This window comes from Semicossyphus pulcher, unplaced genomic scaffold, assembly GCF_022749685.1.
Source record: "Semicossyphus pulcher isolate SPU_LCO1_2020_fin unplaced genomic scaffold, fSemPul1.0.p SCAF_11, whole genome shotgun sequence".
Classification (NCBI taxonomy): Eukaryota; Metazoa; Chordata; class Actinopteri; order Labriformes; family Labridae; genus Semicossyphus; species Semicossyphus pulcher.
The window spans coordinates 23,302,086-23,325,575 of NW_027211615.1; the positions used below are offsets into that span (position 1 = coordinate 23,302,086).

At 41.4% G+C, this 23,490-nt stretch overlaps 3 protein-coding genes across 3 annotated transcripts in view; 2 read left to right on the forward strand and 1 right to left on the reverse strand.

Moving 5' to 3' along the window:
* Positions 1–2,083, reverse strand: part of enah (ENAH actin regulator) — a 141,468-nt gene extending 139,385 nt beyond the window's left edge. Inside the window, exon 1 of the mRNA XM_069655681.1 lies at positions 1,745–2,083. Within this exon, the coding sequence (XP_069511782.1) occupies positions 1,745–1,749 (5 nt within the window). The 5' untranslated portion in view covers positions 1,750–2,083. The remainder of the gene's footprint in view (positions 1–1,744) is intronic.
* A 3,671-nt stretch (positions 2,084–5,754) lies between these two features.
* Positions 5,755–8,507, forward strand: srp9 (signal recognition particle 9). The gene is made up of 3 exons (XM_069657317.1): positions 5,755–5,908; positions 6,053–6,121; positions 7,673–8,507. The coding sequence occupies exons 1-3, from the start codon at positions 5,837–5,839 to the stop codon at positions 7,790–7,792; spliced, it is 261 nt and encodes an 86-aa protein (XP_069513418.1). The 5' UTR covers positions 5,755–5,836; the 3' UTR covers positions 7,793–8,507.
* A 780-nt stretch (positions 8,508–9,287) lies between these two features.
* On the forward strand, positions 9,288–21,635 carry ephx1 (epoxide hydrolase 1, microsomal (xenobiotic)). Its single transcript, XM_069657672.1, has 9 exons — positions 9,288–9,558; positions 10,717–10,911; positions 12,234–12,414; positions 12,497–12,715; positions 14,573–14,702; positions 14,851–15,065; positions 16,637–16,745; positions 16,940–17,062; positions 18,284–21,635. Exons 2-9 carry the CDS (start codon positions 10,729–10,731, stop codon positions 18,489–18,491), a joined length of 1,368 nt encoding a protein of 455 aa, XP_069513773.1. The 5' UTR covers positions 9,288–9,558; positions 10,717–10,728; the 3' UTR covers positions 18,492–21,635.
* Positions 21,636–23,490: the final 1,855 nt, after the last annotated feature.

Sequence of the window (23,490 nt, forward strand, 5' to 3'; positions counted from 1 at the left end):
TTCGAGTGACGTTACGCTACTCGCGCACCAGCGCATGCGTTGTTTTCGGCTAAAGTAGTTTAACTCAGTTACATGTGTGTGGTGTTAAACATGTGTATCATAGAAACAGTAGTCCGATGCTTTACCACACGCGCTACCAAAGCACAAGGAGAAGCCATTTGACAACAGAATGTTACAGCAACGTTAATTGAAGGGCCTGTTAAGGTTGTTCAATAAATGCATTTGAAATTGCACTTGCTTTCTACTGTTGGCTGATTATTTACATTAATGTGAAAGTGTTAGATAGTAATGTTCCCTTACAGGCATACAGCCTACTATTTCCGGGCCCGGAGGTCAGGTTGGACTTGGATGATGCGGAGTCGCCCCGATGAGATAATTAGCTCCTCAGTTAGCTAACGTTAGCTATCTATAGAAGGAGTTGATTGGCTTTTAACATTAATATAACAGTCTAGTGCTATTGAAAGAACCTGACGCATCTCCCTTTTATACATTGACTGTGACATTCAACTTAGCAGATGCTTTAAAGAACCTCTAACTAATTGTAAAAGCTAATAGCTAAATAACAGCCATGAGTAATAGTGCAAGTCATTATCTGATTAGTCGACTAATCGTTACAATAATCGATGACTAGCCAACTGTCAAATTAGTCGTTAGCTGCAGCCCTAGCGCAGCATGATGAGAGTATGAAGGCCGAGAGGAATAACATAGGACTACCCGTCCTTGTCCAGCGACAAGCCAGACATCCATAAAAGTGATGTTGTGCAACCCGACACCCTCTCCACCCAACTCCCAAAGACGCACTGAATTCAGGTAACAAAAAAACATAATTGAACTCTCATTTATAATCATGCAACCCTACTTCATTTGACTCCAACAAGAAGAAAACACATCAATCTTACAACATGGCCAATCTTTTCATCTCCACTACTGACCAAACCACCTTCATCATTTGTGGACACTAAGCTGATTGCTTGTGTCTTAAGGGACATTGAGATGGGGGCTATTCTTGTTACACACAACATGTTCACACTGGGAAACAAAGACTCCTTCCACGTTACACAACCTACTTTTTATGGCCTCAGTGTGAACTTGTGATAAATGTTTCAGCAGTGGGGATAAGGCGGGTGCACACTACCTTTTAAAGATAGAGTGACACCATTAGTATAAAAGGGTGTTTTTCCTACACTTCTGACGTGCTTGTGAGCATGTGTTGTGTGTCTTCTCATTTGCATACATACGCTTTGAAACTGAGACTATCACAGGTATTTGCCAGACATTCTCCCCGACCTTCCCCCTGCTGACAAAAGTGCGCGAGCTGTTTAACAATCACAATGTGGCATTAAATAAACCCATCACCAGTGCTGGAAGATAATCCCTTGTATGCAGTGTGGGAGTAGCAGCAGGAATGAGCGAGAGCCATTCCCAACCCGTGCACGTCCTCAAATGCAACACGAATTCAGTGAAACGCTGAACGAGCCTGCTGGTGTACAAAGCTGACAGTGTACACCCTCTAATAAGGCTAATATTGCACACACTGCACATTGCTGCTTCCATACAAGCAGCTGCTGAGCAAACCAGTGTCGCTGACAATGACATTAAAGCAACATGTTTCGCTAATATGTGTTGTAGTTTTCCTCGCACACCCCGCTGCTCAGTGCGGTGCTTCAACTCCAGACTTTTCATCAGGTTATCACACACTTCTTCGTTATATTTCATATATTAAAGACAACAAGGAGCATCTTACCTCATGTCGAAAGTGTTGCCAGGCCAAATATATCACAAACTCCTTTGGGTGTCGACGACGGGTGACTTGTACTTTTCACAAAAAGTTCACCGCTCGGTTCAGGGCTACAGGCGACTAGATGAATGGGATTCCGACGGCGTGACAAGAAGCTTCACAGTTTTGCAGGCTATCCGGTAAAAAAAATACAAAAGAGAAAAGAAAAAAGAAAATTGCTTTTTAAAAAAAGAAACAACCAAACCCTACATGATCTAGAGCATCGCGCCTCCGCTGGTGACGACGAGTCACTGGAAAGAAAAGCGTAAAATCGTTGCGTTTCTCCGGTCTTTTTGACGCACTTGGGTCGGTGTGATGCGGCGCTGTGCCGCTCGGGTACCGGTCTGCTGCCTCTGACTGCTGGCTGCAACACGTGCTGCGTTCAAGACAGCACTATAGGCTCGTACTTTGAAGCTCCCACTCAAACAGCTGAAAAAAATAATATTTCTAATTAATAATGCCAAATCTTTTTGTAAAGCACTTGCAATGTACATGTAAAAGTTGACTTATTTAGCAAGTGGGGTTTGGTACAACAAACAACTGTCAAGAAATCATGTATATATGAGCAAACTCGTGATGGAATAATGGAGAACATTGTTAATTCTCGTTGATATAGTATACCAAACAGCCCCCAAAGCGTGTGAAACTTTACTGTCAAACTCATTTAATGTTACCTGTAGGTCGTAATATACTGCCTTTGGTTTTTTGGGCAATTTATATCACATAGGTTGAATATAGTTAATGCAGCTTGTGCTACCCGTCACCTAACATTCACATCTAAATCTTAGATTATGCAGAAGAACTGTTTTGTTGCGGCTTTTATGTGTGCTGTACTTATCACAGTTCCGTTTCCCACGGCTCATGAAGGCAGCAATTTACGCAACTTGAGGGACGTAGCACGTACCGGTTGCCCCTGACAACTGACTGAGTTGGGGCTTTTTTTGTCGGTGTTTCTGTCCGTGTTGTTGAGCTGAGACCAAAGTAGACTGTAAATGTATATATTTAAAAAACCTACGCGTTTCAGATTGGCTCTATGTGCTTTACTTATTTAAATTCGAAATAATCCTAAAAGCATGCTGCACAAATATAACAGCAAACATTATTACGTCTTAAAAATAGGATCAACGTTGTTGATTTCTAAGTTATGTTTGTATTGCAAATAAAAATATCAATTAGCTGAACCCAGAGCACAAGAGGAGGATATGTAAACTTTAAGTAGTATTTAGAACGACCACACATGACAGGAAAAATACTTACATCAGGTTAAGACTTGTATCTCAGCCAAGTCATCTTCACAAGGCTTAAGAAAATCCACGTTATCCAAGTGCTGTTGTTTTTTTTTATTTTGGAAATTTAATGTGCAAGTGCAAAAGGTCATGAAAATTAATAGCAAAAGTGAACATCTAATGCAAGCAACAAACAACCCTGGGTCGTACACAGAGCACAGGAGTTGCCGTGCCACAGCTTGCCCCAAACGCCAGCTGTCTGATATCCTGGTGTTTGAATGTGTACTTGGGGTTTGTTCTGATATGGGATAACGTGTGAAACTTGACCGTCTACATGATTCCTTAGAATATCCGTATTTCAGTCAGCAAAACTGTCACCCTCTTACAGGCAGCGAGGTAAGTGGCACCTGCAGCATGTGTTTCTGTTTTAAGTGTGTGTGTCCTTCGTGAAACATTATACATCACCATTTCTAAAAGTGCACAGCAGCAAGTGAAGCCAGTACTATAAGCCACTTATCCACAGAGGGACCAAAAGAGGCTTAACAGAGCAGGGGGCCAAGTCAAACTGTTTACGGACAAAAATTAAAAGCACAATTTCTTTATTTAGCTCTGCAGGGGGATAGTCCCCCTCCCCTTATTATATTGTCTTGACATGAGTGCAATGTTAAAAGCATCATGAGAATGTTTAGCAGACGACATAAATGGCACAAATCTGCCCCTTTTTTTGTGGCCTTCTTTATTAAAAACCAGCTTAAGGGAAAGCCCTGGCTGGCCCTGCTCGCTGTTTGAAATGAAGACTCAGACTGTATATGACTTAATAAAGACAGAGACACAGTAGAGACAGTAGATAATAACATAACTGAATCCTTAAGCTGCTGTAAAACTATCACATTTAGAGGTTGCTCAGCTAGCCCGGCTGGTTGTCTGATGTTCTAAAAGAGGATTATGACAGGCTTTTATAAAAAAAATAAAAAGGAAGAGGCAAAGGTCATATTTTGAGCTTTTCTGCTCTTATGTAATGCCGCTGCACTTTGATGGAAAGGTTCACCTCTGTGGAAAGGGCAAACTGTTTTTTATCACAACAAACAAGTAGTTTGTGGTTGCAGTTTTGGTTCCACAGTGCAGGTGTTGTAGTCTCTCTGAAAATCTAAGCAGTCAAGACATTTAAAGTAAATTATGATGCCACCCCTCAGGGCTTTCATACATCGTGATCATGTGTGTGTATGTGTGCGGGGTTTATTTTCATTTGAAGTTTTAAAATGCAAGTTGGATGACTGAGCAACAGCTGACTCAGCTGATGATGAATGAACCAGCATGCTGCCCACTCCTCACCGACACCGCTTTTTGTGACACCTAACACGCTGAACCAGTGAATGTGATTAGATCTGAAGGATTCAAAGCTTTCTCTCTTGCTACACTCACTGCAAAGTGTTCAGGGAAAAAGACCCCCAGCTCAATGCTGAAGTTCAAACTTCTGAGTTTAAATGATTATCCTTCCATAAAAATACCTGAACTTAGTCTGCCATCTAGTGTTCCACCCCTGTTATGGTGCTTAAATTATCTTACCCGCAGGAGTGCTGCTTCCTAAAGCACTTCAAGTGCTCTTGAGGTACTTGTTCCTTCCTTGGGCATTTCCTCCTTTTTAGATGTGATTTTGACCCTTAGAATTTCCTTTTAAATGATCAAATTTTAATATGAAGTTACATTTATTATTTTAAATAGCCTGCTTTATGAGCCTAATCTAACAACAAGTAGATATTACCATGAAGGAAATCTTATTTTATCATGATTTCATAAAGTCTGCTATCAAACATTTAAAGGATGAAGGTGGCAGCATTGTAAGCAGTACTGATTTAGAAATGATTTGTTTTTAAAGAGAGTATCTTTAATTGAGTTTTTCCTGTGGCTTTTGCAAATCTGATCAAAGTAATATTTCCATCTCCTTCTGTGACGCCTGCATCTTAATTTGTGTTCCAGATAAAAGAAATGTGGACACTATGAAAGTTCCAACAGGATGTTTGCCCTTTCTTTTCTTACCTAAAATGGAAGAAGTTCATTACATAACAGTCAACAATATTCAGCCATGCTGTTAATTCTGAATAGTAAGATTTAATTTGTACACTAATGTAGGCAATATACATTGTCTCAAAGAGATCTTTTCTACACATATACTGTTGTGCTTTTTAGGTACAGTTTGTGTGAGTAGTTGGTTACTACCTTGTAATTCAGTACGTTTACTTCCACGTTTTGGCGTTGCTACCTACAATGATCTGAATACATCCTTCACAGTTAAGGAACACACGTCTATTTCTGATTTGAAACAAATAAATGAAGAATCGATGACACTAAAATAATGGTTGCATTGTGTTGGGAAAGGACAATCTTCGTCAGGAAGCCCAGTCATGACAAGCGCTAGAGGGCGATATGTAGTAATTCCTACAGTTTACAGCAAAAGAACACTTCCGTTGGTGCGACTAAGGGAAATTTCAAAACAAACGTCTCTTTATGGAAGGCATCATTTGAGGCGTCCTAAAACAGCAATAGTCAGTACTTGCAATAGATCCTTTTGCTGTTTGGTAATTTATTTTAAAAGGATATGAGGCCTTTTTAACTTTAAATGACACCTAATAGCGCAATTTTCTTTAGTTCATGCGTATCGTGCTTTTATTTTGAGACTGTGACCCGGAAGTGATTTCAACATCATGTTTTTTACATTCTGATTGGTTATGTTCACGCTGCTGCTGATGTGGTATTCCGAAGTTAGCAGACCTGCTCTGTCGATTCAAATTGACAGATTTTTATTACAGTAGTAACGGTTTTTTGTTTAAAAAAAATGCCTTACTATCAGACCTGGGAGGAGTTCGCCCGTGCAGCAGAAAAACTATATCTGACGGATCCCATGAAGGTGAAAACTATGTTTTAAACGTAACGTAAGGTTAGCCTGCTAGCTGGATAGCATGTTAACCGGATAGCATGGTAGTGCCTTGAACTGCTGGTCAGATGTATTTACTTGAAAAGCTCAAAATCACGGTTTTTGTTGTGTCTGCAGGTCAGAGTGGTTCTGAAGTACAGACACTGCGATGGCAACCTTTGTATTAAAGTGACCGACAATGCCGTGGTAAGTGACAAAAGGATCTGAGGACATGATGTTAGTAAGAAACGATAAAACATGTTTGCATTGAATACGTCTGAAAATCACTTTCTTAGCTTTCTGTTCCCATTGTTCTTGTTTCAATTGCCATCAGAGTGTTGGCTGTAAAAAAAACAAAAAAAACAAAAGTGGATCGTGATTACTACTGAGAGGATTATTGATTCATTTAGCACTACTCATCACAAACAGTTTGATTGAAAAACAAAGAACTAAACAAATGGAAGCATTGACACCGCAGCGACTTGCATTTCATCTGTAGAATGTCGACAATTGTGGCTTTCGTTGCATCATTGTAGACAGCAATTCAGCAGCAACAGCATGAAAGGCTGTAAACTTTTCAAAGTGAATAATTCGAGGTTTTTCTTTGGGAAGTAATTTTTCATACATGTCCCCTGCTCTCCAAAACAAACGCACCCGGTTATTAAAACTGGGAATTGTTTTTATGAGGCTTCAGATGCTGCTTACCAATACGCTGCTGAGTTAAAGATTCAATCTCGAAGATTTCAGTTTCGTTCTCTTTGGCGGCACCTATGGCAATAAACGGTCATTGTGGGAGCACACTTCCCAATTTAACCAGACGTCCACGGTTGGCTCCCTTTGTTACGCCTGTAACTCTTGATTTTCCTCGCTGGCGGTCGCTTCCCTTTTTAGACGGTTTGACTTCACCTGAGCGTCGCTTATTGTTGAAGTTGTATCTGTAGACATCCATCTTTTCTTTGTTTGTTCAGCCATAGTAGATTACTGTTTACTAGCAACACTTGCAGAGACCGGAAAAGCAGCTGCTTAGCTCCGCCTACCCTCTCTGGCAGACCAACCACTGCTGGGTGATGGAAAACGCGTCACTAACTGGACGCTACAGACACCCAGTCTATAATAATACTATATACGGCAAATGCAAAGGCTTTCATCAGTGGGCCATAGGCTCAATCACCATTGTGTTACCTCATTCGGCGATAGATAGAGACTTAACAGACATTTATTTAAATGAAAATCTTCAAGAGTATACCTTTTTGAGTATCTATCTGAAGGAAATCCGTCATCTGATAAAATTACACGATACAAAAACAACAATGAGACGACTTGAAATCCTAAGAGAGAAGTCGGGTGGAAATATTTAATTGCTAGCTGAGCCAGCTGAGGCTTATAAAAACTGATAAAGTGAGTGTTAAAATAACACAATAAAATACATGACTGATGTAGGCAGATAAAGGAAATTGGTATGGCGCTTAACACATAAAATCAAAGCTTCATATTGAACAGCCACATCTTTTTTGACCTACAAAATCCTGAGTCCGGACAGCCCATTCCCTGATTGGAACGTGTATTGAAAACATTGAGGGCTTCACTTTTGAAACTAACAATGGGACTAGTCAAGCTAATAAAAATGGCACTTTTATAATACCCTGTTTGGCATCACTTCTTAAGCTGCAACATGAAATGTGTTTCACCCGCATTTGATAAGTTGAATGCAATAGCAGCTATCGTTGCCCTCATGTAGTCTTTTGCCCATCCCGACAGTGTTTGCAGTACAAGACGGACCAGGCCCAGGACGTCAAGAAGATCGAGAAGCTCCACGGAAAGCTGATGAGACTCATGGTGTCCAAGGAGACGCACAGTGGTGCCATGGAGACGGACTGAAATGCTTTAGAAGCATTAGAGTATGTGGACTGAGTTCAGTGGACACAATGGTTATTGAGAGCACAGTACCACCGGAGTGCGATGCAGAGTCTGAAAGATGGGCGCGAGTTAAGAGGGAATGTGGTGAGATTGATCAGGCTGCCTCCACTGATTTGATACCATCAGAGATGTGATGCATATACTGTATATATTTTATTCTCTCAGGATTTTGTTTTTTATGCTACTTGCTTAGTCAATAAAAATCCCATTGTTTTACTTGTCCTGTTGGGCATTTTGTTCACATCTCTGATGGTATAAATACTAAAGTTCAGTGAAGGCTTCTGAGTAATTTAAGGAAATGTACAGAAGAGAAAATAAGATGGTTTTGGGAGTGTGGGATAAAATGTACCAAAAGTACAAATCCTCTGCTGCTGTGTAAGCAGCTCTGGCACCTCGTTTTCTTACATGGAGGTTTGCATTTATTTTCAAAAAAGACGGGCAGAGATGGTGTTGCATGTCTTTTTTTTTTTTTTTTTCTTTACACCTATGTAGCTATGTTGGATTCAATTTCTGCACAGCTATTGAATATCATTTTGTATGTCCTCATGGATTGTGCCACACGAATGAAGCAGGACATTTTGATTTCCTAACAATAATAAAACCCCATGCCTCCAAATGCCATTTCATCTGAGATTAATTGCGAAAGGTGTTCAATAAATGTTTATTTAGCCCAGTAGAGCCAGTGTCTCTCCTGTATTTGTTTTGTGTTGGGGTTGGACACAACGTATTGAGAACCACAAATGTTTGCATGATAAAACTCCACAGGATATGCTGTTTTAGGTACAATCTATGGAACAAAGCTGAGCAGTGTTCCAAGGAAAGAGTTACCCTGTATGTAAGTTGTGCTTGTATCGTCATACTTCCCCAGTTGGGAATATATTCTTCCGACTTTGTTGCAGTACCTTAACTTGTAATTTGAAGACAACATAAGCTACACACTGCAAAGAAGAGTGTTGTCCTTTTTTGCTTAGAACAAATCTTGGTCACTTGATGTTGGACACCAACTAATGGCTACCACCCAATACCATGTGAACAATTAGATGTTAACAAAAAAAACTATAGACTTCACCTTGTGTACAAAAACTTTCAGAGTTCTTCTTCAAACTTATCGCAGGATAAAAAAAAGAACATTTCCTCCTTTTTAGAATCGTTCTTGTTCCTTAAAAAATGTACATAATCAAAGCCTAAACATTTTTCAGATTTTACAAATATTGCTTTCTGTGGGGAATTTTAAAGAAATTGTCTTTGTGTATTCTTTTCTTCAGTCTCTATTTTTGGTGAATTTCCAGAGGAACCTGCGGATTTTGTTCTCAGTACGCCAAATCAGTCAAACATTCAAATTATTTGCGCATAAAAAGAAAACTTCTAACTGGAGTTAGTATTGGCTACTCCTCCTCCGCAGAATACTACACATCCCATCATGCAATTCTGGGGTTTCTGGGACAAGATATTATCCTCGTATGTTTTCCCTTCATGCGCTTAGAATTACGAACAATGCACTTGTGTAACTATTTGGCTGCTCTTGCCTATTAAGCTTAACTTGAAAGTGGCGTTTGTAACGTTAAACTTAACGACAAAGGCAATGAGCTAGGACATAAAGGAGGATTCGAAGAAACGGGTTAGGAATCGAACGTGTCCAACACAGGCAGCACAGACGACCGGGTCCGCTAGACCAGGACGCTGCATTCCGCACTGATACGAGCAAAAAGGGAACGTGCTTAAACCTGGTGAGTTGGACTGAATCTTCTTTGACTTTTGGATTCTTTAAGACTTATTTTGCGACGAGCAGCTGATTTAGTATTGCTGCGTATGTGTTGCTCGTTTAGAATGAGTTGAAGTGACGTCGTGTTTTGTTTTGGCAAATCTACATAACTTAGCAAAATCAGCAACAAGACGAAGTTGACTTTTGATACAAGTGCGCAGAAAGAATTGGACTCCGTATACGTCAGTAGTGAATAGTTGGTGCTTATCGCTGTCTGGCTGTGGCTAACGTTAGCTGGTAATATAACTACAGTAATAAATGAGCATGACACACAGTCGTGTTTAGCAGATTACAAATACCTTTGTTTCTGTAAATGTTTTTTGTGTTAGTTACAGAGGGTTGTCCGGGGGGTGACATCCTCAGTCTTTTCCAGAAAACTGGGGCTAGTTGAGCGGACAGGTCGTTGAACTTTATTATCAGTGGTCTGTTTTTATGAATGCATGCTAAGTGTCAGTCCAGACCTGGCCTCTAACAGAAGGCTGTTTGAACTTTGGTCGCTGTGGTCTACTGATAGTTAACAACATGTGAATACAGTATTAGAGTAGTGCGGTGGTATAGCGGGGGCGTGTTTCCATGCTTGCAGCTCTACTGAATGAGAAAAGCTTTGTCATGCAGGTCTAAGGATTTTGTAACTGAGGGGCCGGGTCTAGTTAATCCTGCCTGCCTGACACAACCACAACAACAGTGACACTTTTGTTTGACTGGTCCCACATTTTTCTCTAAACTCATGACTGATTAAATCATTGAGCCCCAGACTGCAAATACATCGCTGGCAGAGAGGGTCATTCAACGCTGTTGTTCTAAAATGCATTAGGCTCATTATATAAAGGTACTCAGATGGTTGTGCACTAACAAGCAGATAACTTTATTAAAGTATAAAAACATTATTATCAAATGTCAACCATTTCAAAAGCAGTGGAGCACAGTCTGCACGGCTCTGATGCTCTGAGACGTGTGCTGCAGACAGTGCTGAGAAAACATATTCTCTATATATATGTTATATAGGCCTCGTAGCACAATTAGAAATATATGAATGTAATATTGTTAGGTAGTAAAATGTCTTTTCCTTGTTCCATTGATTCTACACAACCATCCACACCCATCCTTCCCTGTCTCGGCGCAGACTTGGAGCGCCATGTTCACAGAGGTGCTGGTGGCTGTGGTGATTGGAGGACTGATCTTCTTCCTGGTTCAGAGGAGCAGGAAGCAGGTCCTGAAGACAGAGGATGGCTGGTGGGGGGCTGGAGCACCACCTGAGGGCGGGGAGGATGTCACCATCCGGCCATTTAAAGTAACAACCAGTGATGAAGAGATGGAGGTTAGATTCCCCATGTTTAACTCTGCCTTCTATTACATGCAACCTTTAAGTTCTTTAGCTACTGCACAGGCCACACCGGGTATCATCACATGTGCACCTTCACTGCACATGATACATCTTAATGTATCAAACCGGCAGCTCAGGGACGTATGGAAGAGGATTAGGGCCACTGGAAAAAAAAAATTAAGGTCCATTAATTTTTTTTAATTTTTTTTATTCGGAGAAAAAAAGTCAGAATTCTGAGATTTAAGTCAGAATTCTGACTTTTTTTCTCAGAATAAAAATTTAAATTTTTTTTATTGGAGCTTAATTTTTTTTTTTTCCAGTGGCCCTAATCCTCTTCCGTAGGGACGTCCCCTCCTGTGGCCAGAGGAAAATGGAGAGCGACACAGAGTCACAAGGCACATATGTCACAGAGAGCTCATCTTCTGAGGTGGAGGACTTCTCCCCTCCAGAGTCCCATCGGCTGGCAAGGTCCAGGGCTGATTTAAAACAGTAGATGGCGTGTTTGAGCCGTTTCCAACCCATGAAATGCCGATTTTAAAAAATGTGGTATGAATTGTCAACATTAACACTAACATTGATGTGTTTCATCACAGTACAGCGATATAATTTTTATTATAAATTTTTTATTACAGCTCAAAAAAAATGTTTTAACTGTGCAGTTACTCTTTAAACAGACCCAAACGTTGAAGCCCACCTTGTTTGATACAAAGCGACTGATATACATTGATACACTGATTCCCCATTCCCAAGGAAGACCAGTACGCAAATATGCAGTCCACAACGTACTGAAGAAAAGGCTCCCCTACAGTTACAGGGGCTGCTTCTGAATTAGAAGATATACTATTACACTATTAACAATGGGTAAAATCACTCTGCTCATGCTGTCAACAACGACTACCACATGCGCACGGTCGGTTTGGAAGTGGCTTCTGCAGGTCCAACAGCACACAGAAAGAAACCGAACAGCACCAAATCCAGGCAGGGAGAACGACACACTCACAACCTGCACGTGATAATAACTACAACAAAAACTGCTTTCACCCCTGGTGTAACAATGCCGTGAGTTTTTGGGTGAATATTTGACGGACAAGAGTGAATGTGTGAGTGAATATCCATCCAGAAATGTCCACACCCAGATCCGGATGCCTCTTGGAAATGTCCCACACCTCTTATCGATGCACTTCAGAGTAAAGGGTCCTCATGAATGCGCACTGTGTGGGTGGAACTACATTCTGTTACACCACTGTTTATACTCCACCACTTTCCAGGCTGCAGTATTTGAGAGCTCCCCTTTATCTTTTCTCCGTTTCTATCAGGACCTCTACAGAAGGATAGACCAGACTCGCCCCGCTCCTTCACTGGAGGACAGCCAGTTTAATTACGGCTTCAACTCCCAGTACCTTCAGAAAGTGGTCTCTTACTGGAGAAACGACTTTGACTGGAGGAGACAAGTTGACAAACTCAACCAGTACCCCCACTTTAAAACCAACATCGAAGGTGAGGCCACACTATTGACACATTAATGAAAAATATATCATAACGCCTTAAAACTGTTCTTACTCGCCACACTTCCATCCAGGCATTGATATCCATTACCTGCATGTGAAGCCCAAGACGGTGCCAGAGGGAACGACGGCTCTCCCTCTGATAATGGTTCACGGCTGGCCCGGCTCCTTCTACGAGTTCTATGGGTTGATCCCTCTGCTAACAGAACCAACAGACCCGCATGACCTTGTGTTTGAGGTGGTGTGTCCCTCCATACCAGGTTACGGTTTTTCCGAAGCATCACATAAGAAAGGTGAGTCTGCACATTGTTTTCTTGCAGACATGGAAAAATCCCTATCGTGTCTTCGGGTTGTATATTACTGTAATAAACATACCATAAACAAAAATACTATTCCTAATGCAGTGTACAAACTGTAGTCTAGCTGAATGAAATATAAGTTCTTGTATTGAGCGTGTGCAGGTGTTTATTTACAAACTGAGGCCATGTCCACACGTACACAGGTATTTTTCAAAACTTAGCTTCTTCTCTGCGTTTTGACCTTTCATTCACACAAACGCCGCTTTAGGTCACTGAAAACAGATCTTTTGTAAAACTCCGGCCAGGGTGAAGACTTTTAGAAACTTCGTTTCGATGGAGACGTGTAGACGGGGTAAACAGGCTCGTGACGTCAGGCTGTGCACCGTTCTCTCCTTTGTGAGGCGTCACAAATGAGGCAACAGTCCTTGCAAAATGTTACGTGACATAAACAGTGATGCTTAACAGGACTTTTTACATGTTCACACATATATGTACAGTTACGCGTCTACTACGTTGAGGAACAAAGGCGTCGGGATACATTTTTTCAGACATTCGATTGGCCGCGATTTTTCTTCTTCTTCTTCATCTTTGCATGACCGGGTTATATCGCCGCCTGTTGGTGTGGCATTCTCATGGCAGCGTTTCTGTTGTGTTTTTGCGTTTTTGTTTGGACGGGGATTTCTTATAACCGTGCTTGCGTGGATGGGATTTTTATGGAAACGAAGGAGGCAAAAACTCAGTTTTCACAGAGTGAACTGACCGCTGAGCTGTCTGTAAACTATAAACATGCAGGCGACACTGTTGCTATGACATTGATCGAGACAGGCTTTTAGTTATGCGTGGCAGCTATGCAGTGTGTGTAATCCTGTTATCAGCGGCACCTCGTCCCGGTGCTCGTTAATACTGTGGCTGCATAAATGTACCGTTCAGAGAGCAGACGTGCCGCGGAGTGTTTACTTTAAGCGACAACACCTGCAGCCCACACATGGCATGAGGATGTGTGTATATATAAGTATAATTAGCACCTAATTCTCTTATGTTTTTTTTTTTCATCTGTCAAAATGATGATTGATGAACTTACTGGACACTTTCCAGTGTCTCACGTTCTGTCTCTCTCATACCTGCAGCAGCGTCCCCCACATGCTCATCAGAAAAAAAAAAACACACACACAGACGGACATGCGCTATGACATCCCTCCTGTAAATGCATTGATTGAGGTGTGATGTCTTCTGTTAAATATGGACCCTCTCATTCTGTTTTAAAAGTGCAGCTCCTGTCAATCGCTCGCCGTGAATGTTCCTGAGTTCTTCCTGCTGCGTTCACACATCGCCGACCCGGACTTTCTCCCGACATGATACTAGGTCACTAGGACTTAGGGCCGAATTCACAAAACGCTCTAAATCTAAGTGTGCTTCAAAGCAGATTGTGTCTCAGAGCTCAATTCATTGACATTCATTTGGCACATAACTGCCCCCTTGTTATGCAAAAAAAAGCCAAAGTCTCCAAGACCAACGCAAACAGTCACACGCAATTTAGAGCAAAGATAAAGGCCGATGGTTACCCAGACTTTCCAGCGATCATGGCATCATGAGGTGAAGGTGCTGAAAGCCTCTCTTTACAGTCAGGTTCATAACATCTGGCCGGATAGATGGCTGTGGCAACTGATGCTTATTCATGGTGCTATCAGCGGCCACAGTGTATACACGTCGTCGTTATTTACAAACAGTTTACAGTTACTTTCCTGCCAAATCCATTCATAATGATGTAAAATATTTCACTTGTCCTATTTCTCTGTAAAACTGCCTGTGATTTCTACGTGTGTGTGTGTGTGTGTGTGTGTGTGTAAACAGGTTTTGATTCAGTTTGTGCTGCGCGCATCTTCCACAAGCTGATGAAGCGTCTGGGCTTCCAGCAGTTCTATGCTCATGGAGGAGACTGGGGCTGGCTGGTCACCACCAACATGGCTCAGCTTGAGCCCAAGTAAGACACATAAGACCTTCCTGCTTACTTGTTCTATTCCCATACATGTTCTATTCTCTATAAGTAGCCTTGCATGGCACTAAAGTATGTGAAAGGGTGAATGTGACTTCAATAAGATGTGTATCACTGTTTTTTTTTCGTCTCTTAGCACAATCAAAGGCCTGCATGTGAACTTTGCCCCGCCCTCTAAACCAGGGCTGACCATGGCTTTATCCATCATGCTCGGCCGTCGCTTCCCTAAGCTGTTTGGCTTCACTGACGTGGATGTTCAGCGTCTCTTCCCCTGCGTGGAGAAACTGGTGGTGGAATCTATCAAAGAGTCTGGCTACATGCACATCCAGGCCACCAAGCCTGACACTGTGGGTAAGGACCTGAGGCCTGTTCCAACAGATTTGCAACAACATTTGTAGTGTATCTGGGACCAATGTGTCAGCTGCTTGTTATCAGCACTCGCTTTTGTGAAACTTGCCCGAGGAGATTAACACAAGAACGTTTTAAGCAGCATCTCCACGGTGGAGGCTCTATGGTTAGTATTTTAGACAACTAGGCATGAGTTATCTCTATTTACAGGCAGGGACGTTGTGAAGGCAAGTGTTTCGTTTGAACTACGCTTGTAGTCCGAGTAACATTGACCAATCACGTATCAGCAGGCTGCGGCGTATGAGGGAAAAAAGTCAGTGAGGAGAGCAAAAGCAGGCGGAACGTAATCCGCAGTAATGCCATCCCGCCTCCCATCAGCGTGATCTGACGACGATTTAGCTTCTTATTAATCTCTATAAACAGACATCTGCATGCTAACAGCTAACAATCTGTTCTAGATCTAAAATTTAACTTGAGATGAATTCCCTTGACGCTGTGTCACGAAAGCCGTTCAAAGTTCAGATTTCCCGACTCCCTCGAATGCATCAGATCGATCCGACCTCCGTTCAACAAACGAGCATTTTAAAAGTTTTCTTCTCCTCTTGAGGACAGACCTGACAAAGCTTGAATTTTTACTTCTTACAAATCTGCATCATGATGTTGAAATTTCAGCAAAGGTAAGACCCGTTAATAACAAGTCAATCACAAGAAAACGGTTTCTCTTTCTGTAACAATGCAGCACGCGGAAAAGGAAGTCTTGAGGGGAAGTCGTTAACGCTTACAGCCCGGCACGTTCGCCGGTGTCCCCAGAGGCTATATCGTCTCAGACTATAGACTATGGGATCAGAGATTGAGGCATGAGCAATAGATGAAAAGTGAACATTAAATCAGCGATGAATGGATAGAAATAATATACAAAATATATGTTATGGAAAGGCGGTCGTTTCCCCTCAAAGTCCAGAAAGAAAGATTTGACCAAATTTGGACCAAGTGTTATGTTCGAGTATGTTTAACTTATAAGGCCAGACTTTATCTGACTTCATAGAGTAAATGAGTGAAAGTATAACAGGTTTGAAAGCTTCCCATGTTCATTTGTAAATAATCAAAGCTAATGTTACTTTAAGTTAAAAAAGCAAAACTGTGAAAAGGTTATCAGATAAACTCTTATTTCTTCGACTTCAGGAAAAATGTGCACAATGTTGTGAGAAGGGACTTGCAGCAATACTGATACAGTGTGAAGTGCTGAATGTAAAAATGAAGAATTAAAAAAAGAAACGTGAACATTAGCAGAGTTATATTGATCTGAATGAGCACTAACACTGCCAGCAGCCAGCAGCCAGCAGCAAGAAGGAGAAAATGTTATTTTACAATTAAAAATAAAAGTTTGAAGATACAGGAAACAAACTGAGAATAAACGTGGTGAAGAGATTTCTTGTCTTTATGAAAGGACTGGGATTTTATTCTCTCCTTGAAAGCACGTTTCGTTTTCCTGTAGGTATGAGAAAATCTCTCACAGTCGTCAACATTAACAAATCCAATAATAAAATAATTTCTAACTTTGACCTTCTCCTCAGGTCGAGGACTGAATGATTCTCCAGTGGGTCTGGCTGCCTACATCCTGGAGAAGTTCACCACATGGACGAACCGCGACTTTAGGAACCTGGAGGATGGAGGACTCACCAGGTAAATGGAACAGGTCACTTTATTTAAGTAACACAGTAACAAAAACAGGAGTTCAACCTAAATGCTCGAGTGGGTTGATAACTGCGTCTCCTCTCGTCGATCCTCCTCTACTCTGCTAATCCGGAACAGAACGGCTGCAGGAGCCGTATTTGTCAACAGAGTTGTCAATCATCATTTTGTGTGTCGTCTTGCAGGAAGTTCTCTTTGGACGATCTGCTGACTAACGTAATGATCTATTGGACATCCGGCTGCATCATCTCCTCCATGAGGTTCTACAAGGAAAACTTCAGCCAAGGCCTCGACCAGCCTCACTCCAAGTGGGTGATCATGATTATAGTTTGTCAAAGTTTTTCTGCTCCTAGAGCTTCACACCTTCTTTTAATGAAACAGGGAGATCACATCAATGTTCATATGTTAGGTTGACCAAAAGAAGAAACTCTAAATATCGAGAAATCTGTAGAGCAACACAGATTTGAGTTGTTTGGGAAGATTTACAATATGGCAGACAAATGAAAAGAGACCTTTTCTATGGGGATCGGGCACCTGCCTTTCAGCACTATTTATATGCAACGGTAAGAAGGCTGCTTTCTTAAACAAACAACTTAATAAAAGAATATTAAAGTCTTTAAACCACTTACAGTGCAGACGTTCAGTGATGATGCTGCAGACAGTGTGCATTGTGGACTCTGGAGTCAGAGCACGCTCCGCTGGACAAACTGTGGGAAGACGATGGGATCACTACCATCATAACCATTGTTTTCTGCGTCATATGTTGCATAACAAAAGGTTTTAATATTGGCTCGATCAGAAAGTAAACACTGATACTGATATGTCTGACGTCGCTTTCCCACTGGTCAAAAAACCCGCTAACACCCGGCTTTTTTCCTTAACGGCAAAGGTTACAATCTGCATTCAGACCCGGGTCAAATGACTCTGCAGTAGACCCGGGTAATTATCGCCTCGGCTCCGATCGGCTTTGATGGGAACACAAAACCCGTGTCAACACGCTAGTTTCCGGCGCGATGCTATGCTCCGTCGGTAATTTGTAGCTGTCATCTCAGCTACAAATTCCGCCCATCTCCGTCCGAGCAGCGCTCGAACATCGTTCCAAATTTGTCAGCGCATTTGAGTTTGATAAACAGACTGAATGAGTAATAGATACAATAAAGACCTAACCACCGTAACATCTTCACTGTTTACTAACCCTGTTTCGGGCGCCTTTGAGACCGACAGGAGTATACTTCACTGGCAATGGGAACAGAGACAATCGGCATCTATAAATCGTAGCTGAAAAATAGGGGTACGTGATAGGCCCGTGTCTGCCAATATTATCGTCCGACAGATATGTGTCAGGCAGGATTTTAAAACCATTACCTTTTTTCCAGTGGAGGTGCAATTCAGTGTAATTTATTCAAATAGGTCTTAGAAAGCTTGGTGTACCAGTGAAGAGTATAAGCTTCACGCATTAAATAACATATCCAATGTTTAAAACGTAACCTCAGTAAATCTAAGGCTAACACATCATCTCCTCTTTACAGGATACCTGTGTACGTCCCCACTGGCTTCGCCTGCTTCCCCAATGAGCTGATGCACACCCCCAAACTATGGGTCAAACAGAAATACCGTAAGCTTGTGACCTTCACGCACATGGCCCGTGGCGGCCATTTTGCTGCCATGGAGGAGCCGCAGCTGATGGCTGAAGACATCCAGAACTTCACGAAGGCAGTGGAGAACAGGAAAAAGTAGTGGACTGCTGAAAGGTGAATGAAGTAATGCACTGAATGGAAGTATTGATGAGCAAATGGAAGGACGAAAAGAACTAGGCTGCAGTGGAAAGAAGTAATTAGACAAGAAAGCATTGTGATTCTAGAAAGTGACGTGAGCACTGTTTCTCTATGAGGTGGAATCAATAATTAAGTATAGCTCTATTTTTTATAGTTCTTTATCAATAAAGCCAGCTGTATTAAGCATTGATACTAAAAAATGTATCCGTTTGTAACTCAGCTACACACAGCTCAGTGCATTCAGGAACCAGGAAGCAGCATCCATTCATTGTTGCTCCTGCTGCTTGTCATAGAGTTTCTGCCTTCGTCAAACCTTAGTCCTGTAGGATTGAACAATTTACCAAGCAGCTGGGAGGTTAGGGACACCAGTTCTTCTGACAGCCTGGACAAGGTGTTCCTTTACCTAGCTGCCACATTATTGCCTTAAAGCAGTCAATTCTGTTTCTTTTAAATGTATTTTACCTTTTAAACTCATTTGATTTATGTATAGCTTTGGTGAACTCATGTTTTTCTCTGTATGACCATAGACAGTATATAAAAAGTGGAAGTACCTCCCATTTTTCAAAAGTGCCTTATACATGCATCCTGACCAGGGGGGATATCCACACTAAAGCAGGATATGCTTTAGTGTGTGGCTATCTGTGACTAACAAGTCGCCAAGACAGCAACCCGTCAACCAGGATAGAGACGTTTCAATGCCGGTTGTCCCTCTTTTCTCGAAATAAATTCACTTATGGTTCCAAGTTTCAAACTGGAGGCTTCAAAACTGTAGTCCCTAAACCACATGACACTTTGTTAAGCCCCTCCCTTCAACGGCCACTGTCCAATCCTACGTTAGCAACCGTAACTAGGTGCAGGAGGCCCATCAAGCTTTCAGAACAAGGAGAAATGCCTAAACAGTGTCTGACAGCAGATGTCCTCAAAGTTTAGAGGGGTGTGTCTTATTTTTTCACTTTTCCGAAGCCAAACACTCGAGAGGAGAGATGTCGGATATGGATTATAAATTGTGGAAGACAGTTGACCGGTCTGGCCTTCGCTACCACCACTGATGGTTACGGCAGAGCCTTTACCAGCCCTTGCTTTGTGCCATTGTTGTGGCAATCTTGTGCAGGATTTTGTTTGACTTTACTGTTGCGCCTTTAGGAGATCAAGTGTGTGGATCAAGCCCACGATATGCGAGCAGTATCCTGACGTGCTTTAAACAAAATGAAAAAGTGGGATGATTTAGTTTTGCTAGCAACGGGCTAAAACATAAAATATATTGAAAGTTATAGGGAGTCATAACTAAACATTAGTTTAAAATAAAACAATATATTGACTTACCCTGCTGTGCAAGAACATTGTTGTTCCTGTAATTGATTGTCCTTGACATGAATAGTCAAGACGTGGGGTGCCTGACGCTCGCGTTGAGCTTTTGCCTCGATTTTTACGTCCTCTTTATTCTCAACGCTCCGCTGACAAATGATATTCTGGATGTAGCTTTCAAACGTCGTCCTTTCTGTCGACTTCTCTCTGATATTTGGGAACTATTTTTTTCCAGAAATGTGCTTTTATTTCCCTTAACATCTCTCACTGTTGTAGTTGAAAACGCCATGATTTTAACATGTCGGTGCAAAAGCTCGACAGGCGTAGCAACAGTAACCAAGGGGGGCGGGACATAGCGAAGGGTCAACTGCTGATGTCAGGGTGGCTACTACCACTTCTTGAATAAAATCATGGGTGTTACACAGGATATTACACAGTTAACAATAGTGCTGCTTTTACCATGGTTTCTTTTGATGTATTTGCTCATGTTTGTAACATTCAGCGTTTCATATATCTCATCGCTTCATTTTGATTTGCTAACAGTAGAAGCACTTGTGACTGACATTATTGTAAACCTCCGTTTAAGCTTTATAGACGGCTTTTTTAATATTCATTACTTTAAAGCCATTACTTTTTTATCATTACTTACACGCATATATTAATTGAGTATTAGGTGTAAAAATCATGTCGATCTTGAAGAAGTTGAGTAGCATGTGTGATGCTGTTTGACATGTCTGCTGATGATTGTTGTCACACCGCTGTGAGGTTTGTCTTGTCTTGGATTTTTGTCTCGTAACTTCCTGTTTTATTTTGAAACCTGACTCTCCTCTCGTTTCAGGTCACTTGCCCTTCCTCATGTGTCACCGGTCTGATTGTCTCCCCTGATCCCTGATTGTTTCCACCTGTTCCCCACTACCCTCATGTGCTTATAGTCTGCGTCTCCCCTTTGTCTTTTGCCAAAGTGTTTCGTCCTTGTCCGTGCACCCAAGCCCTTATCCACAGTCACAGTCGGTTTTGCCAAGAGTTTTTTGCTACGCCACGTAAGTTGTTTTCTGTTTCCTCCTTTGAGAGTGATTTTTCGTTTGTTAAAGTTTTCTAGTTTAGCATCGATTTTGTGTTATTTTGTAAACTGTTTTCTTTCCTCCCTTTTGGAGCGATTTTGTGTTTAATTAGTATTAGATAGTTGTAGAGCCTCCTTTTAGGTGAGCCTTTTTCTTTTGTCCCGTTGATCAGTAGTTTTGGTTTTCCTCCTTCGGGAGCGTTTTGATTTTTAGTCTAGCTTTTGTTTTCCTCCTACGGGAGCGATTTATGTTTTAGGATCTTCCCTGTTTCTAGTGTGTTTTTTGTCTCTCCTTTACTGGAGATTTTCCTATTTAGGAAGTTTTATCTTCCGCGAGTTATCTTGCCAGGACTTAGTTATTTAGGGAGTTTTTCATAGCCCAATTGTTTGTCACTCTTCAAAAAGGATCAGAAATCAATAAAGTGTGCTTGTACGTGATATCCTCTGCATCTGAGTCCTCATTTTAGTCCAGGCCTGACAATTGTATGATTATTTGGTTTTGATGACAAAAAGAATAAGCTGTGATAATATGGGCATTTAGAATATATGTTTGATAATGTCTGGTAAACACAGTCACACGAGCTGTTTTCTCAATAACATTTCACTTCCAATGACAAAATTGGACTTCATCCCTTTGTTAACCATGCCATTAAAAATGAACTGCAGTGTGTTCTACCATTCCAAGATGACTGGAGTGATGAGTTCTCCCAATGTGATTTCTTTTTGTTCAAATAAATTTTACACTGAGTATTTTACTGTTTCTACTGTACTATGTCTTTACATGGGCATGGTGGTTTCTGTACAATATGTTTTCAACCTAGATAAGCGGTTAAAGTATGGGCCATAACATGACTGATTGTAAGTAAAGCTTACACAGTTACTCAGTTTTTAGACCCCCTCCAGTGAACATCTCCATGTGGTGTTCTTCAATGTGCTACAAGACATATCAGGGACAACATCAGCAGTCATCTCCATGGCTGGGCCTGTCTGCTTTTAAACTGCAGTGTACCAAGGACAGGCTGAACAACACCTTTTCAGATTGGCAGGTTTGAGACGTCACAAACCTATGGAGCCAATCCCGTTAACGGACGGGGTGACAGTATGCACATCATTATGTGCAACCTATGGCAACCACTTCAGCGATGTGCGAGCCAGCTGTAACCCTCACCGTCATTTCTGTAACGATGCAGCACGTGGAAAAGGAAGTCTTGACGGGGAGTCGTTTATCGCTTACCGCCAGACACGTTCACCGGTGTCCCCAGAGACTATATCATCTCAGACTGTAGCCGATGGGATCCCAGATTGGTAATATTACTACTTTCTACTTTTCTATTACTTTCTTCTCTTATTACTTTCTTCTGGTAATATTACGACTTTTTTCTCGTAATCTCAGTTTTTTTTGTGGCCCTAATACTCTGTCGTACTTTTACATACTGTGCTACATCAGAGAGTACTATATTGACACCCTTTTAAAATAATGGCCTAAGTCATTTTTTTCAGAAAACACAAAAAACTGAACCAAGTATTGAATATATGATATTTAATAATAATTCCATTAAAAAAGTTTATGACAATAGATGACTATTGACATACTAATAACAATGTCTGTCAATTATGTAACATAAGAGGAATAAATGACTTAGGCAAATTTTTGAACATGCGTTTGTGACTTAAGCAATTTTAAGCCTTAATCTCTGTCAACAATAAAGCATAACTAACAAACTAGCTAAACATAACGCTGAGGAGGCATGCGCTCCTCACTTCTCCCTCCAGCTCTTCTTTGCTGGGTTCTTCAGTGATGCCTATTAATGTGGGGAATTGTCAAAGAAGCGATGACACTCGACGGGCACGACGTGTTTCATTTCATGGAGAAAATGGGACAAAAACTGCAGATTAAATATTGTTTGAAAAGACAGAAAAGAGTTAACAGAAAGCCGATCACGTGTAACAGCCACAGATTCTGGAGCCTTTCCACTCTTTGCTAGATGCTAGCTTCATGGACTTAGCTATTTTGCTGAATAAAAAGACTAAATAACTGTGCAATATTTATAGCCTAGCCTCATATAGTAAACCTCATCACTTACCAATAGGGGACGAGCCCTGAATCATGGAAATAACTTCAGTGGCTAGGTGTCATGCCTGCCCGTTTAGGTTAAGTTTCCTTTTATTTTTTCCTCATGTGTCTTGTCTGGTACTTCCTGTTTTATTTTGAAATCACTCACCCCTGTCTCTGTTTCAGGTCTGTGTCCTGCCGCTCCCCCCGTCGTGTGCTCACCTGCTCCTGATTGTGGTCTCCCCAGCTGTGTCTCATCACCCTCATTACCTCATGTATTTTACCCCCTGTCTTCCCCTGTCTCGTCGCCAGTTCGTTTGTACCCTTGTGTCGCGTTTACCTTGCCTTTTGCCTCACGTCTGTTGGATACCTTAGCCTGGTTTTTGTGTACCGTGTATCATGAGGAGACGATTTAGGCAAAAAAAAAATTAAGCAAAAAATGACTTAGGCCATTATTTTAGGAAGGTGACGATATTCTAATGAGCAATGCAGGATTACGTTTTCTATATTGTGTTTGGTACTGTGTGTGTTTGTTTGTTTAGA

Coding starts and splice junctions, on each gene's coding strand:
- ephx1 (XM_069657672.1), top strand. CDS start 10,729: ATGTTCACAGAGGTGCTGGTGGCTGTGGTGATTGGAGGACTGATCTTC. Junction 15,066..16,636: donor CACCAAGCCTGACACTGTGG/GTAAGGACCTGA, acceptor CCTTCTCCTCAG/GTCGAGGACTGAATGATTCT. Junction 17,063..18,283: donor CTCGACCAGCCTCACTCCAA/GTGGGTGATCAT, acceptor TCCTCTTTACAG/GATACCTGTGTACGTCCCCA.
- srp9 (XM_069657317.1), top strand. CDS start 5,837: ATGCCTTACTATCAGACCTGGGAGGAGTTCGCCCGTGCAGCAGAAAAA. Junction 5,909..6,052: donor ATCTGACGGATCCCATGAAG/GTGAAAACTATG, acceptor TTGTGTCTGCAG/GTCAGAGTGGTTCTGAAGTA. Junction 6,122..7,672: donor AAGTGACCGACAATGCCGTG/GTAAGTGACAAA, acceptor CCATCCCGACAG/TGTTTGCAGTACAAGACGGA.